This window comes from Nannospalax galili, unplaced genomic scaffold (genome assembly GCF_000622305.1).
Source record: "Nannospalax galili isolate Female #2095 unplaced genomic scaffold, S.galili_v1.0 scaffold768, whole genome shotgun sequence".
NCBI classification, from domain to species: Eukaryota; Metazoa; Chordata; class Mammalia; order Rodentia; family Spalacidae; genus Nannospalax; species Nannospalax galili.
Window position 1 is genome coordinate 5,473,143 of NW_008360317.1, and position 19,429 is coordinate 5,492,571.

At 40.0% G+C, this 19,429-nt stretch overlaps 1 protein-coding gene across 8 annotated transcripts in view; it reads left to right on the forward strand.

Moving 5' to 3' along the window:
- Nucleotides 1–19,429, forward strand: part of Katnal1 (katanin catalytic subunit A1 like 1) — a 115,492-nt gene that overhangs the window by 69,143 nt on the left and 26,920 nt on the right. For 4 of the 8 annotated variants that reach the window (XM_029559624.1, XM_029559623.1, XM_029559627.1 and 1 more), the window contains 2 exons: nucleotides 13,182–13,323; nucleotides 15,594–17,389. The exons of 1 other annotated variant lie outside the window; for it this stretch is intronic. In XM_029559624.1, the coding sequence (XP_029415484.1) occupies nucleotides 13,182–13,323; nucleotides 15,594–15,792 (341 nt within the window). In that variant the 3' untranslated portion in view covers nucleotides 15,793–17,389. Of the gene's footprint in view, nucleotides 1–13,181; nucleotides 13,324–15,593; nucleotides 17,390–19,429 lie in introns of those variants that run through there. 3 more of the 8 variants (XM_008825043.3, XM_008825045.3, XM_029559630.1) reach the window with 2 other exon arrangements.

The following is a 19,429-nucleotide window of genomic DNA, read 5'->3' on the forward strand; positions in this document are numbered from 1 at the left end:
GTACAGCAAAAGAAACAGTCAAAAACGTGAAGAGAAAACCCACAGAATGGGAAAAAATCTTCACCGGTGACACATCTGGCAGAGGTTTAACATCCAGAATATAAAAAGAACTCAAAAAACAAAGAATCAAGAAACCAAATAACCCAATTAAAAGATGGGCTAAAGAGCTAAACAGAATTCTCAAAGGAAGAAATAAAGATGGCTAAGAAACATCTCAAAAAGTGTTCAACATCGTTAGTAATTAGGGAAATGAAAATTAAAACCAACCTAAGGTATCATCTTACCCCAGTCAGACTGGTTAGGATCAAGAGAATTTGTTCCAGGTGCTGGCGAGAAGAGAATTTGTACCAACTGCTGGCGAGGATGCAGAGAAAGGGGAATACTCACAAGGGGATTGCAAACTTGTGCAGCCTCTATGGAAAACAGTGTGGAGAACTCTTAAAAAACTAAAAATGAACCTACCATATGACCCAGTTATACCACTCCTTGGCATATACCAAAGGACTCTTCCTACTGTAGAGACACTTGTACAACCATGTTTGTTGCTGCTCTTTTCACAATTGCTAAGAGATGGAAGCAACCTAAGTGTGCCTCAACTGACAAGTGGTTAACAAAAATGTGTTATATTTACACAATGGAGTTCTATTCAGCAGTAAAGAAGATGAGATAATGAAATTTGCAGGTAAATGGATGGATCTAGAAACTGTTATACTAAGTGAAGTAACACAGACTCAGAAAAACAAACTATGTATGTTCTCCCTCATATGTGGCTCCTAGCACCAAATCCTTTAAAATTCCATGTCCTTTTAATAAGATGAGGCTATACTGCAGTCCCTTCTGCATGAAATAACTACCATCATCATGACTTCGCTCAGCCTGATCGCTAAACATAGTCACAGTTGGACTTGCTGACAGTTGTGCTCATTCATTAAAGGAGTGCCAAACAGGGTCATTGGACCCTCACCTGAGTATCCAGCTACTTTTCCCTGCCAATTAGTCCAGCCTTGGAAGACAAAAGAAAAATGAGGAAGAACCCAATAGAGGGATGCTTTTCGAAGCCCCTGTCAAGAAACTCCAATGGACTCTCATATGAACATTTGAAAAGTGCCCTGTTCCTACTTTTTTCTAGTTCCCCGTCTAGAACTTGTAATGCTAATTACTCTTGCCTTTACTTCTCCTTCACATCTCTTATTCATGATCCAAGGACTTTCTTTTCCCCTTAGAGACAAGAGTTATGCAACTGGGGAGCCTTTTAAATAGATCGGGCAACATGTCCTTGAGCCTATTAACAACATACTCTATCCCAAAGGCCAAAAATATCAAAAGTATTTGGGAGCTTGTATCTAGTCCTTAAAAGATTTTAGGGTTACCTCTTCAGAAGGGGGGGGGAAGGAGTGGGCATGGATTTGATCAAAACACCTTATATACATGTATGAAATTCTTAATAAAGTGTAAAAATTAAAAAAAAAATGCCCTTCTCCTATGGTCCCACCTCTCTTGAGCTCTTTCTTTCCCTTAATCTCCTAGGTTCCTTGTATAACCTTCTCTCCCCCCTCCCCTTAAAATAACCCCATTATTATTCATATCTTCCTTGTTAGCACCTGTTTTCTTCTGTTCTCTTTCAGATTCTTTTCCTTTATCTCCCTGGTTCCTCTTCATTATCCTGGTTCCTGTGGTTATGTCTGGATATATACTTAGAAGGATTTGGTGCTAGGATCCACATATGAGGGAGAACATATGTCGCTTTTTTTTTTTTCTGAGTCTGTGTTACTTCACTTAGTATAACAGTTTCTAGTTCCATCCATTTACCTGCAAATTTCATGATTTCATCTTTCTTTACTGCTGAGTAAAACTCCATCGTATATATGAACCACATTTTCATTATCCACTCCTCAATTGAGGGACACCTAGGTTGCTTCCATCTCTTAGCTATTGTGAAAAGAGCAGCAACAAACATGGATGTACAAGTGTCTCTGCAGTAGGATGAGTTCTTTGGGTATATGCCAGAGTGGTATAACTGGGTCAAATGGTAGGTTCATTTGTAGTTTTTTCAAAGAGTTCTCCACTCTGCTTTCCATAGGTGTTGAACCAGTTTGCAGCCCCACCAGCAGTGGATGAGTGTTCCCCTTTCCCCACATCCTCTCCAACATTTGGTATCAGTTGTTCTCTTGATCTTAGCCAGTCTGACTGGAGTAAGATAAAATCTTAAAGTGGTTTTAATTTGCATTTCCCTAATTACTAGTGATGTTGAGCACCTTTTAAGATGCTTCTTAGCCATCTTTATTTCTTCTTTTGAGAGCTCTCTGTTCAGTTTCTTAGCCCATCTTTTAATTGGGTTGCTTCCTTTCTTGATAATTTGTTGAGTCTTTTATATATTCTGGATGTTAAACCTCTGTCAGATGTGTCACTGGTGAAGATTTTCTCCCACTCTGTGGGTTTTCTCTTCACTTCCTCAGGTACTTCTTTTGATGTACAGAAGCTTTTTCGTTTAATGAGGTCCCATTTTTTGATTCTTGACCTTGTTTCCTGGGCAGTTGATGTCCGGTTTAGAAAATCCTTTCCTATACCTATATCTTGTAGGTTAGTGCCAATGTTTGCTTCTAACAGTTTCAGAGTTTCAGGCTTCACATTGAGGTCTTTGATCCATTTGGAGTTGACTTTTGTGCAAGGTGAAAGATGGGGGTTTAGTTTCATTCTTCTACAGGTAGAGATCCAGTTTTGAAAGCACCATTTGGTGAACATGCTGTATTTCCTCCAGTGAATGTTCTTGGCCCCTTTGCCAAATATCAGGTGGTTGAAATTGAATGTACTCATATTTGGGTCTTCAGTTTTGTTCCATTGATCTATGGGTCTATTTTTGTTCCCATAACATGTTGTGTTTATGACTGTAGCTCTGTAATACAGTTTAACATTTGGTATAGTAATCCCTCCCAGCATTACTCTTAGTGCTCAGGGTTGCTTTGGTATCCGAGATCTTTTGTGCTTCCATATGAATCTTCAGATGTTTTTTTCCAGTTCTGTGAAAAATGTCATGGGGATTTTAATTGGCATTGCATTGAATCTATAAATGGCTTTTGGTAAAATGGTCATTCTCACAATATTAATTCTTCCAATCCATGAGCATGGGAGGTCCTTCCATCTTCTGATGTCTTTCTCAGTCTCTTTCTTTAAGGATTTAAAATTTTCATTATAGAGGCCTTTAATGTCTTTTGTCAGGTTTATTCCAAGATATTTTTTTTTTGCAGCTATTGTGAAGGGGAGTGTTTCCAGGTACTCTTTCTCTGATCATTTGTAATTGGTATATAGAAAGGCTACAGATTTTTGTACATTAATTTTGTAATCTACCACTTTACTGAACATGTTAATAATTTCTAGGAATTTTCTGGTGGAATTTTTCACAACTCTTAGATATATCATCTGCAAAATGGGACAATTTGATTTCTTCTTTTCCAATTATTACTCCTTTAATTTCTTTCTCTTGTGTATTGCTCTTGCAAGAGTTTCAAGCACTATGTTAAAGAGGAGTGGAGATATGTGGAGTCTCTCCCTCCCCTCGTGGATCATTGGCCACCGATCCACGAGAACAAAGTTTGGAGCAGAAGTGACGATTAGGGTCAGGATGGCCAGTGAGCACTGATGGAAGAAAGCCCTTCTGGGGATGCAAATTTAGTGATACAGCTCCAGATTCAGTGATACAGCTCCAGACTCAGTGAAACAGCTCCATTTATTCAGTGGGGGTTAGGGAAAATATAGTGTGGAGGCAGCAGCCAAAGCCTCTGCTGATAGGTGCTCGTAGAATGCTTTATTTACATGTAGCAGGGGGATCCTATCATCTGACTATAGGGCAATGTCTAATTATCATATAGAAAAACCTGGGGGTAGTTTTATTGCAAGTTACTATGCCAAAGGTCATGTTCCAAATAAGATCAGGCATCCGTGCTTGGTGGCACTCTCGAGTTAAGTCAGGCAGAAAGCAGGAGGCCCCTGCTGAGAAAGGGAGTCCTTCCATATAGTGCCGAGCCCCTTAGAGCTATCCGGACATGGAGGACTACAACCTTAGCAGCAGGGTCCCCCAACACAGATAGTGGACAGCCTTGTCTGATTCCTGATTTTAATGTGAATACTTCCAGTTTTTCTCCATTTAGAATGATGTTGGTTGTGGGTTTGTTATATATGGCTTTAATTATGTTGAGGTATGTTCCCTCCAGTCCAATTCCCTCTACGACTTTGAACATAAGTGCATGTGAATTTTGTCAAAGGCCTTCTCTGCATCTATTGAGATGACCATGTGGTTCTTGTCTTTGAGCCCATTTATATGATTTATGATGTTTATTGACTTACGTATATTGAACCATCCCTGCATCTCTGGAATAAAGCCAACTTGATCATGATGGATGATCTTTTTGATGTGTGTCTGTATGCAGTTTGGAAGTATTTTGTTGAGAATTTTTACATCTATGTTCATTAAAGGTATGGGTCTATAGTTTTGTTTTTTTGTTGTTGTTGTTGTTGTTGGTTATATCTTTACTTAGCTTTGGTATTGGAGTGATGCTGGCTTCATAGAAGGAATTTGGAAGTTCTCCCTCCATTTCTTTCTTTTTGAATAGCTTAAGTAGCATTGGATCTAGATCCTCTTTAAATGTCTGGTAGAATTCTGCTGTAAATCCATCTGTTCCTGGGCTTATTTTAGTCGGGAGGCTTTGTATTACTGTTTTAATTTCCTTATGTGTTATGGGTCTGTTTAAGCTGTTAATCTCTTCTTGATTTAGTTTTGGTGGTTCCCATGCTTTTAGGTACCTGTCCATTTCTTTTAGGTTTTCAAATTTTGTAGCGTATATGTTTTTAAAGTATTCCCTTACAATGTTCTGGATCTCTTTGGTGTCTGTTGTGATGTTTCTCCTTTCATCTCTGATTTTGTTGATTTGGAGGTGCTCTTTCTTTCTTTTGGTTAACTGGGCTAGCATTCTATCAATCTTGTGTATCTTCTCAAAGAACCAGCTCTTGGATTCATTGATTCTTTGTATTGTTTTCTTTGATTCTATTTCATTAATTTCTGCTCTGATTTTTGTTATTTCTTCTTGTCTGCTGGGCCCAAGTGAGATGAGGCTCAGATGCTTTCAGGCTTTCTCCTAAGGTCTGGTTCCCTCCAGGAAAGATGCTGCCCTCAGGAATTTGGGGGCTGGGCTGGCCTGGGCGAAGGTCTTAGGATAGATGCTGGTCTCAGGAAACTGTTGGCTATGTCACCCCGGGAAGTAAAGGGAGGTGAGGGCGGGACCAGGCCTAGAGGGTTCCTGGGGGCAGCAGGGATGAACTGAGTTGGTCTGGATGCAAAGGATTAGGAAGCAGTGGCAGCTCTGGGCCAAGAGGTTAGCCCCGGGGTCCCAAGACAAGAAATGGGCCTGTACCCAGGCTAGGAGGAGAGTCTCTGTGAGGGAGCTGGGAGGGTGAAAGAGGCTGGGGTGTCAAGGCACGGTGGGCACATTGGACTTACCCAGGAATGGTGCTTGCACCAGGACCGATAATCTTACATCTTAAGAACAATTCTTTTTCTTAAAATTGTTCTTAACTTACTGATATTACCTAAAACAATAACTGAATTGATTTGACTTAGAAATGTAGCAGCCTAGGACTGTCACACTTCCTAAGCTCTGTGCCTGGTGACCATGGAACATGCTCTGTCCTGAAGTCCAAACAGTGTTCATCTTTAGAAGTCTACTTTTTCTTCCATCTTTGTTATTCATGAACAACTGTTTGTTTAGCTCTTTGTTAGCTGTAAGACATAGTTAGGTCCTGTGGCATATAAAAACAACTAAGAAATTCTCCTTGTTGTTATTGACCTGACACTGTTCCTGGGAAGACAGCCCCTGAGCCCAGCTGCAGTGACAGCAGTGGGCATTGGAATACAAGTGCAGAGTGAGGAAGGTAGATTCTGACAAACAGCATGTATGGATACCTCGTGGAGGAAGCTACATTTTAACTTTTTTCACAGAGAAAAAAACAGAAATAAAGGCTATCCCCTTGAAACTGAGTTGTAGGTGAGAAGCAGTAGTAGGCTGGAGTGTCTGTTAGAAAAAATGGCAGAACAATAAAGAGAAAGGTCGGTAAATAAAATTAGAAAAGAGGAGAGACCTGAAAGAATGGTTTAGAAATCTAGAGTAAATGGAGAGAAAAGTGGAATAATTGAAGGACACTTGAAAGTCACTGCTGGGACTTCGACTCTTCCTGCAGGGTCTTCACTTAGGCGGCTAGGACCTCTTGCGGCTCTTTCTGAAACACCTCAGCTGTATATTACTTGTGTCCATTCCACATGGCCTGGGGTAGTCAGATTTCATACCAGTGTCTCAAGGTTCCAGATGCGGTTGTTCCCCTGGATAAGTTGGAAGTAGCATTGTGTTTTATGACCTTGCGAGGTTATTTAGTGTCACTTCAATACTCTGGAAAGAAGCATTCTCAGGCCCAACTGGATTCAAGAGGAGGGAATTAGCCACCTCTGGGTGGGGGAGTGGCAAAGTTACCCTATAGAAACAGGTATGGGGCAGGAGTTACTGTCACAGACTGCCATGGTGAGCAGAAGGCAGAATAAAGGCAGAAGTGGAGCTCTAGTGCCCTTGCCTCTCACTTGTACGTCTAAATTATGACAGCAGCCACTTAACCTGATGATGTCAATTCTCCATCCCCCCTCATTTAATTTTATTTTGCTTTTAAACCCAACACTACTAAAGCAGTATTGTCTTTTCTTTTAACCTAGGGCTTTGCACTTGTTATATAAATGCTCTATATCTCTAATCCCGCCTTTTAATTTTTATTTTGAGACTGTCTTGCTAAGTTGCCCAGGATGACTTGAACTTGCAGTCCTGCCTCAGTCTTCTGAGGAGCTGGAATTAGGTATTTTGGACTCGGTGGGGGGGGTGACTCTAGCTTCCTGTCATATCAGGACCAGAGTCTTTTATTTCAAGTTCATGCCTATGTGTCTCTTCACATTTATCAGTGTTCCTTTGCGCTTCTTTTCTGCTTTCTCCCCTCCTCTTCTTCCTCCTACCCCTCCTCCTCCCTCCTCCTGCTTCCTCCTCCTTTCTCCCTTTTCCCTCCTCTCTTCTTTCTCTTTCCTTCAACTCTTATTATGAAAGGGGTGGTGGTTATGATAGCGTTTTCAGATGTTGTGATTCTCCTGCCTCATCCTCCCCAGTGCTGGTATCTTCACAGGCAGATATACCATGCCTGGGTCCACTGAACTCTTGTGCTTACTTTTTTCCATTCTGGAACACAGAATTCTCTTACCTTCACACCATTATTTGTGGTGTGTGTGTATTCTAGATTCTTCTCTGTCTTGCATTTGAGTTGTGTGTATTTTTCAAAGCCTGTGTTAGTGCATAGCTACTTTCTAAGTTTTCTCACCCTGGCTTGTCTCATTTGTGTGGACTTCACTTCTCTTCATGTTGAGCCTGAACTTTCCCAGTGGAAAGGACTCTGAACTTTCTCAGGCTCCCCATAGTCTGTTGATTGACTGGTGTGCATGAGATTTAAGACTTTCACTGAGAGTTGACTGCAGTCCAGGCTTTATGTGTGTACCGTGTTTAACCTACGTGGTAATCTAATAAAGTAGATTCTGTCCTGGCCTTTATTTTACAGACAGGAAGTTGGACACACAGAGGCCAAGTGTCCTACCCAGTGTAGCAAAACAGACACTTGAGCCAGACAGTCTGGTGGTGAATGTGTCTCTACTGCTCGGGAGAAGTTTTAATTTTTTAAAATTTATTTATTTTTATTATATGTGTATGAGTGTTATGCCTGCATATGTGGAAGTGTACCCGTGTCATGCAGTGCCTGTTGGCGGTCAGAAGAGGGCATTGGATCCCCTGGAACTGGAGTTACAGATGGTTGTTAGCTACCACATGGGTGCTGAGATTCGAACCTGGGTGTCTATGAGAGCAGCCAGTGCTCTTAGCTGCTGAGCCATCTCTTCCAGCCCCATCAGGAGTATTGAACATAAGGAGTGCTTCTAATTTTTCTTACTTGAACTTAGAATGGCTGTTAATATTGTTATATAGCATTGGTAGCTTTTATACTGTTATTAACACATTAGCCCCTGGTTAAATCTTTTCACATTATCCTTAATTCTCTTTTATAGAGCTGATAAATCTCACTTAACATCCTCTAACAAGTCACAGATATAGTTGCTATTGAAAGTTGATTGCCCCCAAAGTCCTAGTTGCTAGGGATGAGGAGGATGCTGCCTGCCATGATCTGGAGCCAGCAGTCTTCCCTTAGGAGCAGGTGTGTGCTCCAAAGTTCATTGAAAATGGACTGTGGCTTCATTTCTAAGAAATAGTATATGTATTAAATGGTGTTTGGGTTCTTAGGCTGGCCACAGTAAAGCATTTAATGGCCTTTGCTTGTTTCTTCCCAGTCCTTGGGCCCTACTTGATGAGGGACTTCTTTAGCCAAAGCAACTATTTGTAAGGTACCTCCTGTGAACTGTAATTTGGGCCTGTTGACTACAGGCCAGCATAGGGTACTCCCAAGATAAAGGAATTTTGGAGGTGAAGATTTTCTGGTTGTGCTTTCTCTTTTTCCTGGAAAAACTTCAAAAATGTCTGTCCTCTTCCTACTGTGCCTGCTTTTTGTCTTGCTTTGCTTTGTCTCACTTGGCATGTGTGACATGTAACTCAGTGTGGAAACACTTACTAGAATGTTGACTTTATTTAATAACTGACTAATCAGACACCCTCATAACTATTTCTAGGAAAGAAATAGGGCTTCCTGAGAACTCAGCAGCTCCCCAGAATGTCCTTCCCTAGCACACTTCCTGCCTGATCCACTGTAACCATCATTGTTCCTTTATAGAGATAATTTTTGGCTTTCCGTGTACTTTTACCACCTAATAATATATCTCCAGTTTTATTTCCTTTGCAATTTTACATAAATGAAATCATACAAATCGTGTTTATGTGTATCTTGTTTTGCTCAGTGTATTTTAGAGATTCATCTGTGTTATCATATAAAGATGCAGTTCATTTTTGTTGTTATGTGGTATTCCATTGTATTTGTTTTCTAGGGTTGCTATCACAAATACCAAAGGTTAGTTGGATTAAACAACAGAAATTAACTTGCTCACAGTTCTGGAGGCCCAAAAGTAACAAATCAAGGTGTTACTGAACCCAGGTATGAAGGTTCATCCCACAGAAACTCACTCTCTGAGAGATGAGTGTTGGGGATAAAGAAAAGCTTTATGTAGCCATTGAAGGATGGAGAAGAGGATGCTTTTCTTACAAATCAGCTTCTCTATTTCAGGGGGCTGCAGGGTGACAGATACAGGGACAGAATGATGAAGGAGAGAGGTGGCAAAGGGAGGAGTGCTTTTGCTCTTTTGGGGGATAGGTGGAGATCTTCCAGGAACTTAGGCGCCACCTCTTTCCATTCCTTTTGTGGTCTGGTCATCATGACGCTACCTTGAAGGAGGACAAGAGACTAGGCAAGTCCAGGTCAAGTTAACCCTGAATTATAGTTCTCAACAAAACATTTCTCAGATAATCACCATTTCTACTTGCAGAGATGAGTAGAATCTGCCCAAAGGGTAAGACAGCAAAGGGACAGGCACAGGATGAAGCAGAGATGCCAAGCCTCTTCATCCTTTTCTGCTTACCTTCAGACATCTGCAGACCCAAGAGAAAAGACAGTATTTCCTTCAGCAGTAGGCTTCAAGTCCCTGCAAGGCAGCCTAAGCAGTTGTCATAACCCCAGGGGAGAAATATTCTACAGCAGCGCTGCTGTGGAGTAACTAACAGTGCATTGCCCAGCTGTGTGTCCTCCAGAATTAGTGACCTTAAGTCAACTGAGCAAGTGAAGCTAAAGGGCTTATTTAGGTTTTTCCTTAACAACAAAGGTGTGTGTAGACAGAGGACACCTCTCTCTGCCTGAAAAATGGTCATATTCCTCTGGTGTCTTCATGTGGCCCTCACCCTAGTTCTATCTGTGTCCTCATTTCTCTTCAGAAGAACATCAGTCATATTGGGTTAGGGCCTACCCATATGACTTTCATTTTAACTTAATTACCTTTTTGGCAGTTTCTATCACCAAATACAGTCATATTCCAAAGGACTTTGGGTTAGGACTTCAGCCTAAGAATTTGGGGGGTAAAGCCAGGTGTGATGGTGCATGCCTTTAAATCCCAGCATTCAGGAAGCAGTAGCAGGTAGAGAGAGAGAGCTCTGTGAGTTAAAGGCCAGCCTGGTCTACATAGTGAGTTCCAGGCCAGCTGGGGCTACAGGGAGACCATGTCTCAAAAAGACCGAAAAAAAAAAAAAAAAAAAAGAATTTTGGAGGACATCATTCAGCCTGTACACAATTTATTCATCACGGTATTGGTAGGTGTTTGGATTTGTTCCCATTATAGGTTATTATGAAGGACAGCAATATGAACATTCTTATTTACATAATGATGAAAATGCCTGAGTTTCTTTAGGCCAGAATGAAACATTTCCTCATCTTAAGAGTAAAACAGGGTTGGAGGGAGGGGTCATGCTGCATGGCTGTAATACAGCATTAATAGATAAATCCAGTATGTTTTCCAAAAGTACTTGTTCCAGTTCATGCTCCCATTGTGTTTTTATAGAATCTGGCTGGTTCCAGACTTTTAAACTAAATTTTATTTTGTGTGTGTGGGTGTATGAGTGGGGTGTTTGTGCATGAGTGTTATTTTTGTTAGCATATGTGTGTCATGTGTGTGTATAGGCCTTAAACTAGTGTTGGGTGTCTTTCTTGATTGCTCTTCATTTACTGAGGCACAGTCTCTCATAGAACCTGGAGCTCACTAGTCCAGCCAAGCTAGTGTAGCCAGCCAGCTTACTCTGCAGATCCCATCTCTGTCTCCTGAGTGTTGGGATCACAGGCAGCTGCCATGCCTGTCCTGGTATCATGCTTTTTTTCATTTTAAAATATTTTATTTTTATTTTTTATGTGTATGGGTGTATTACCACCATGTGTGTAAGTGCACATATGTCATGCAGTGCCCCACAGAGGCCAGAAGAGGGCATAGAATCCTCTGGAACAGGAGTTAACAGATTGTTGTTAGCCTCCATGTGGATTCAGGTATTTGAACCTGGATCCTCTGCAAGAGCAGTCAGTGCTCTTAACCACTGAGCCATCTCTCCAGCTCTAGTGCCATGCTTTTTAGTTCACACCATTTAGTTAGTGTGCAGGTCTGTCTCGTTGTGCTTTAAGTGGTATTTCATCTATTAGCGAAGAATTTGACCATTGCTCTTATATATTGGTCATTTGGGTTGTGATGTAGCTCTTCAAGCCTAAGCTTCTGTTAAGTAGCTTGACTTTTTCCTTTATTTATTTTTGAGACAGGGTCTCCCTGTAGTTCTAGCTGGCCTGGACCTTGCTATGTAGACCAGACTAGCCTCAATCTTACACATCTACCTGCTTCTCCCTTCCAAGTGCTGAGATCAAAGGCTGTACATCACCATGCCCAGCCTGCCTGACTTTTTCCTTGAGTTTTTTTTTAATATTCTGTGAATACAAGTCATATATATTTTAAATATCTTCTCTATATCTATAACTTGTCTGTTTTAACTATATTAGTAGTATCTTGTGATGAATAGAAGTTCCTAATTTAAATGCAAACAGCATATCAATCTTTTCCTTTGTACTTGATTTTGCATGGTATGTTTGTGTGTGTGTGTGTGTGTGTGTGTGTGTGTGTGTGTGTGTGTGTGTGTGTGTGTATGCACTCATGCATGCACCTCTGGCAACCAGAGGTTGATGTTGAGTGTCTTCCTCTGGCACTCTCCACTTTATGTATGTATGTATGTATGTATGAATGTATGTATGTATGTATTTTCAATTCCTTTTTTATTTCAGCCTGAGCTTTCTTTAATATTTCTATCTTTTGTGAATTTACTTTTTAAATCCCGACCTCTCTTGTTTTTCAGTAAGTCTTATAAATGGATAAGAGCAAGTCTTCTGATCTTGCTGTTGCTTCGAGAGTGCCTTAGTGGTTCTTGGTACATTCCATTTCCATAAACATTTTTTTTAATCTGACTGTCAGGCTCTACAAATGGACCTCTTTGGACATTTATAGAAATGCTTTGGTGTTATGAATTGAGGGAGAGTTGTCAGTGTCATGAAAGACAAAACAAATAAAAAATAAACATGTAGGAAATGCTTTAGATGAAAGAAGACAGACATGCAACTAAATGCAGTATGTGATGGTTTATAAAAGTAACGAAGACCTGGGGCACAGAGATTTTATTTGAGTTATGTTTTAGGTAACACTAATGTACTATTATTGTTTCTGATAATGGTGAAAATTATGTATATATGCCTTTTTTCTTAGAAGATAAATGCTCAAGAAATTTATAGGTATGTTTCCTCCAGCTGTTTCTAAATTCACAAAGTATACGTTTAAGGGAGAGGCAGGAAGCTAGATTAGATAATTCGAGAGTGTCAACAATTGGTGAATTTTGATTAAAAGTAAATTATTCCTTCTGTACACTTAAATTTTATGAAAATATCAGTTGAACAAAGTTAAATTTATTTTGTATCTTGGAAAATAGCAGAGAACCAGATAAATGAATTATGTTCTATCTCAGTGTGTTGCTTTAGGCAGATCCACCATTAAGAACAGCAGTGCCTTGTCAGGTGGTTCAGTAGTAGAACACTTATTCCCAGCACTGGGAGAGGAAATCACCTGGAAACAGCAAGCCTCTCTCAGCTGTCTCTCCAAGTACAGTTTATTAATGTGTCTTTTGTGCCAATCCCGAGTTTTAGGAATTTTTCTGAGCTACTGATGGGACTTCTGCCATTTTCTGTCATACTGAGCAGTGTTTTCATGAGAGCCATACCCCACACAGTCCAGTTTGATAAGACTAGGCCGACTCTTCTTTCAGTTAGAAACAGGTTTGGTGGGTGAGTGCACTAGTGTTCAGATTCTAGAAGAGTTCAGCTCTTTGGTTCTTATAGCAGGCACCTTGCAGTCTACAAGGAAAACTGAACTGGTTCAGTTTTCAGTGACCTCTCACTGCAAATGGATGTACTCCATGTGTTATGTGACGAATTCAGTGTGCTGGTAGACTCGCAGTTGTTGATTCTTTTTTTGCATTGCTCTTTTCCTGTATGTTAATATGTGATTCCTCAGTAAAATAATTAGTAAATTTATGCACAACATCTAACAACAGAAAATCTTCTGACAGCAAAAGGAAGGGCCGAGCTGCTGAAGATTAATCTTCGAGAGGTGGAATTGGATCCCGATATTCAACTGGAAGACATCGCGGAGAAGATTGAGGGCTATTCTGGTGCTGACATAACTAATGTCTGCAGGTTTGTCTTAGTGGCCTGTGGTCCCAGACACTAGCTGTGGGTTTGCAGGAGGACTGGTCTTGGAGCTGGTAGACTTAGCCCCTCATTTTGAAAGCAACCAGCTTTTCCTTGAAATGCTTTCCCATCTGTAAACTGCATTTTCTTTTTTTAAAAAAAATATTTTATTGATTTTTTTTATTTTATGTGTATGAGTATGTGTATGAGTATGTGCCTATATGTATGTAAGTGCACCCATGTTGTGCAGTGCCCAAGGAGGTCAGAAGAGGGTGTCAGGTCCCCAGGGGATTAGAGTTACAGACAGTTGTTAACCATCATGTGGGTGCTGGGAATTGAACCCTGGTTCTCTGCAGGAGCATCAAGTGCTCTTATGCACTGAGCCATCTCTCTAGCCCTACTGCATTTTCTTTAGCATATACCTCTATTGGTCATAGTTTGAGAAATAATTACATAAGAATATGATTTTTCTTTTGCTTTGCTTTTGAGACAAAGTGGCTCAGACTGTCTGCAAATTCATGATCCTCTTGCCTCTGTTTCCTAGTGCTGGGATTACAGACACCCGCTTAGAATTTTGAACTTTTTTTTTCTGGTACTGGAGATTGATCCCAGGGCATGGCACATGCTAGGCATGTGATTTACTACTGAGCTCTCTCCGTACTCCTCACTTAGAGTTTTGAGCTTTGATTTTTAAGAAACCGTTTTGTCTTACTTGATAATAATAGCTGAACAATCTATGGCTAATTTGCTTTATATTGGAGCCTAGCTGCATTAACAGAAGTAATGTTATTTAGTTTTATTGGGTATTTTTGACTACATGCAAGTGAACAAAGTTGATGAGTTTCATTGACAGAAGAAACACATTTAAAATTTCCCATCACTACCGGGCATGGTGGCGCACACCTGTAGTCCCAATACTTGGGAGGCAGAGGCAGGCGGATCTCTGTGAGTTCAAGGCCAGCCTGGTCTACATAGGGGGTTCCAGGAAAGCGGGGGGTACAGGGAGACCCTGTTTCAAAAAAAAAAAAAAAAAAAAAAAAAATCCAATCACTTTAGTGACTTGATAATTCTTAGACAACTCACACCACTCAGTGAAAGAGTTCTTGTATCTGTAAGTATATGTAAATTGGCTTCAGCTTTCCTTTAAAGTCTTAGTATCTATTTTCCTCATTTTTTCTGCTATTATTTTTCTAGGTGCATCCAAGTGTAAGGGGACGCTATAAGCTCACACTGTCACCACAGTAAAACACAGATTTGAAGGTGTGAGTGACTTGCCTTTCTTAATAACTTTTACATGAAAAGTCATCCACTTCTCCCAGACCTTCATATTTACTTCTAGTTGGTCAAATAGAGTTGCCAAATGAGATCAGGAGAAGCCCTCGCTTAATACCTTTAGCTTCCCACAAGTGTTCCATGTAGGGAATTCTCTGTCTACTATCTATGGACATTCATGTTCCAAAGAGAGGGGTTCCTGGCTTTACTCCCTGTTTAGGCTGCAGATAGACTAACAAACAACTTGAATTATCTTAACATTAGCAATATGTTCATTTCCAAGTATGCAGTTCCATATTTCACAGTTTGTTTTCCTCTTCCTAAACTTCTTGGTTATTTTAAAGGCACAGAGAGGAAAAAAAATAAATTTAGTGCTATCCGAATTCACTCTAGGTCTCTATGAAAAACTATGAATTTCAAATTTAAGTTCTTCGTTTTCTATTTTATTTCTCTCTCTCTTTCTCTCTCTCTCTCTCTCTCTCTCTCTCTCTCTCTCTCTCGCTCTCTCTCTCTCTCTCGCTCTGTGTGTGTGTTTGCAGGTGTATGTCTATGTATGTGCAGATGCATGTGGAGGCCAGAGATCATCCTTTTGTGTTGTTTCTCAGGTGCTGTCCAACCTGTTTTTTGAGACTGGGTCTCTCACTGGCCTGGGACTTGGCGAGCAGGCTAGTCTGGCCAGCAAGCCCCAGGGATCTGCCTGTCTCCACCTCTGCAGAGCTGGAATTACAAGCATGTACCAGTATACCAGAGCTTTTTTACAGGGGTTTTGGGGCTTGAACTCCTGGGCCTCAAGCTTATGTGGCAAGCAGTTTCCAGGCTGAGCCATCTCCCCAGCACTTGCGACCTCTTTTAACCTCTCCTGAAGGGTTTCTGAAGTGGAAAATTCTAAGTGGCAGCATAAAAGCTTAGAAGCAATCCTTTGAAGTTGTAGCATGACTTTGTAGCAGTCAAATGTTGCGGGCTCTTGCAGACGTTTCTGTTGACTGATTTGGCTGTGTTTCTAGGGACGCTTCTTTAATGGCCATGCGGAGGCGCATCAATGGCTTGAGTCCAGAAGAGATCCGGGCCCTTTCCAAGGAGGAGCTCCAGATGCCCGTTACCAAAGGGGACTTTGAGTTGGCTCTTAAGAAAATTGCCAAGTCTGTCTCTGCTGCAGACTTGGAGAAGTACGAAAAGTGGATGGTTGAATTTGGATCTGCTTGAGATTTTGTCAACACTTTCATTTCTGGTATTTTTGTTTATAAAATGTGAAGAAATTCTTGCAACGTTAAAAAAAAAAAGACTGGAATATTTCATCAGAGAAATTGTCACTTAAAGGCCAAAACAAAACAAAAAGTGTCTAAAACCTACAAAGATAGGAAATGTAGTTGAGAAGTGAGAAAGGCTTACATTGAATCTGCTAGTCTCCCTCACTGGCTTTGTGCTGATAAGCCACATACTTGTGCGTTAATATCGTACACCCAGTGTTATTGGTGTGTCAGGAAGGCTGAGGAAGCAGTGGGGAAGCAGTGAGGACACAGTGGTGTACTGTTTGAGGAACTTGTTTACAAAGTATTTGGAAAGATTTTTTCACTTGCGTTTATTGTCCCCCGCCCCTCAGTTCTTTGCTTGGTGAACATGAAGGACACAGAACACACACACACACACACACACACACACACACACCTATACACACACACACACACACACACACACACACCTATACACACACACACCTATACACACACACACGTTTTTAAAAGAGAATTGGGTTTTGTCAAACTAATTGTCATTTTGAGATGAATGATAGTAAATTATGAAGGAAATAATTTTAAATATGTATAACGTGTAGTTACAATTCAACTCCTCTTTCTTTCCTCCATCTATTCTGCTGTTAGCTGTTTATTTCTTGAGCTATTTTAAGGACTATCCTATAATCTGTGTTTTTAAAATCATTTACCAACTTTTTTCTCTGGTTTATAGTATTTTTTGCCAGTGCTTCTCATGTTTCATGTTGGAAAGATGGACAGACTCTTATTCCATTAGAAATACCACTTCATTCTGCACTTCTGAATTTCTTTTCACTTTTCTTTCAGTGTGTTCAAACCAACATAGCTATTATTTTTCTGTTCTAACACTGTTTGATTTTTGTTGAGTTTAATTTTAGTACTTAAGATAAATACTTTGACATCCTAGACAAGTCTAGGCTCCATGGTTAATGTGAAACAACAAAATCTTTATAGTTTTCCATACATCTTATTAACAAAATACTACTATGCACAGTGAATGATGTTCATTTTAAAAATGTCAATATGTCCTTATAAATTAAGAACTGGTACCCACAGTGAGATTAGAATAAAAATCTGACATGCTCATTAGACATGGACTTAGGCAATAGAAAGGAGCCCCAAAAAAGGTAAATGGCCCGATTTTGGTCAGAAGTAGAGTATCTTGGTGTTTGTTCTTTGTAATTAATCTCATTTGGATTATTAGGTAATCAATGTCTTAATAGACAACCTAAAAATTTGTATATGATATCCTGAATTCTTAATTTTTAAGCCTACTGGTTTTAAGCTGTACATATGTGTGTGCGTGCGCGCACACACACACACACATATATGCACTTCAAAACTCTTAGTATATTGCTTAAGATAATTTTTCTTACTAAGATCTATAAATGCATTACGTTGTTTTCAGGTAACATAAGTCTGACTCTGTTTAAACCCCATTATTCATCTGTTTGCTATAAAATGCCCTCTTCTGAGAACACAGATCATAAAATTTCAAATCGTGAGCCATAATTTTATTGTAATGGGATTCATTCTTCTTGAAAAATTGAAATGAGGGGCTTTTCCTTTTCTCCATGAACTTTCATTTACTAATTTATTTTGAATCATGGTTTTACTATGTTACTCATGCTGGTCTTGAACTCCTGGGCTCAAGTGATCTGCCTGCCTTTGCTTCCGGAGTTCCTGGGACTCCAGGTACCATACCTAGCTTCCTTTATGAACTTTAATAAATCATGTGGGAAGCTAAAGCAGGAGAATCATCAATTTGAGGCTAGCCTGGGTAAAATCACAAGACCCTTTCTCAAAAAAAAAAAAAAAAAAAAAAAAAAAAAAAAAAAAAAGGAAGGAAGGAAGGAAGGAACACCAAAAAAAAAAAAAAGAAAGAAAGAAAGAAAAAGGAAAGGAAATAATCCCACTAAAATTATCTTGCAAACCAGTTCCATTTAGTAGGGTTGTACTTCTGAGAACATCTCTATAACATTTTAACTGGTTGGTCGACCTTTTCTGGATTTCTGCTTTATTTATCGGAACTCCTCATGGATAATGGTATGGTAATTGTGATTCTTTATTACCAGCGAGGCAGTATTTTATAGCACACCCTTCCCGGCAGCTTATCTTTGTGGGCATTTGTCCCTCCTTTCTCATTTTGCTCTGCCAAATGAAAAGGCATTGCACACCTCAAACCCTTTAAAGGATCTTGAAGAGACCCTCTCAGACGTCCCATCTGACCTTGTACATTGTTTATATACTGTCCTTATTGCAAGAGACATGTGCTGCCTTATCCAGAATGGGAATGTTTGTTTTGCTTTTCTGTGTGGTAGAGCAGATGTGTTAGCAAAGTAGAATGGTTGGTGCCTCTAATTCCTCTGGAAACATGAGCATTTGGGTGCTGCAACACAATGGCTTTCTGACTGGCCTGTGTGTAATTCTGCTTTGCAGGTTCTCCATCAGATTGTCCCTTCATGGGCAGACCTGTCAGTTTCTTTCTGTGTGTAACACATTGGGTGGGAGCTGTGTGGCTTGCAAAGCTGGGCCAGACAGTGAAGTTCTGCCTTCACATTTCCTTTAATGACTCCTTTTAGCTCCTGACTTCCATTGCTAAAGCAAGAGTTTAGATCATAAATGGAAAGGCACAGTAATCTCGGTGTGTTGGGTAGAGAATATATAAATTTCCCCTTCTTCTTTGCTCTTTAATTGATTTAAAAATTAGAAGTGTTTAAGCAGTATAAAGCTATTACAGATCTATTTTTAAAGCACCGTTTTTATCATGTTCCATGCCACAGTTACATGTAATTATGATAAACAAGTATGCATATAGCATGTTTGCTGTAAATGTTTCACTTCCATAATTATTTTTAAAAGAAATTAATATTGGTGAAATGTGCCAGACAGGCAGCTCTTTAAGGAGAAAACGTGCTAACATCACAGCTTTCACTTTCAGCTCAATAGCAGTTTGACCATTCCACAGTGATCTAACACCCTTTAAGCTCTGGCCCGTCTCCAGAAACAGCCAGACATTGTACGGGGGAACTGTGCTGAAGGTCAGCAATCTGACTAGGGCCTCATTTGAACTCTCTAGATTGTAGCTTTAGTGATACAATTATTTACCCTTTGGATATCTCAAAAAAAAAAAAAAAAAAAGGATGAAATTACTACTTAGAAAGAAGCCAGCAGGTATTTGGAGAATCTTACAGGAATAGCCATAGAGAAAGGTATATGTGCAGGCTGAATTTACAAAATGTTATGCTTTTACTTTTCTGTATGGCGTATGACTGTGGGGCATGAAATTATTGATCTCTTTAGGTTTGGGGTAGCCTGAGTTCACTCAATTTCCTTCTTGGATATGCTGCTGAGTATGTTCTGAGAATCAAAAGACAGTAACCAGTCTGCTTCTTGCCCAGCCTGAGCTAAGTGCAGAGCTAGCAATGTGTATGGTGGGTGTGACTCAGCTCCTACAGTGCTGTTTTAGTCCAGTTTCTTTTCATAACAGTACATTTCCACTTTTTATGTTATTAAATCTAAATCACATCAGGATATGTCCTATGTGTTAGGAATAAAATGTTAAGGATGAC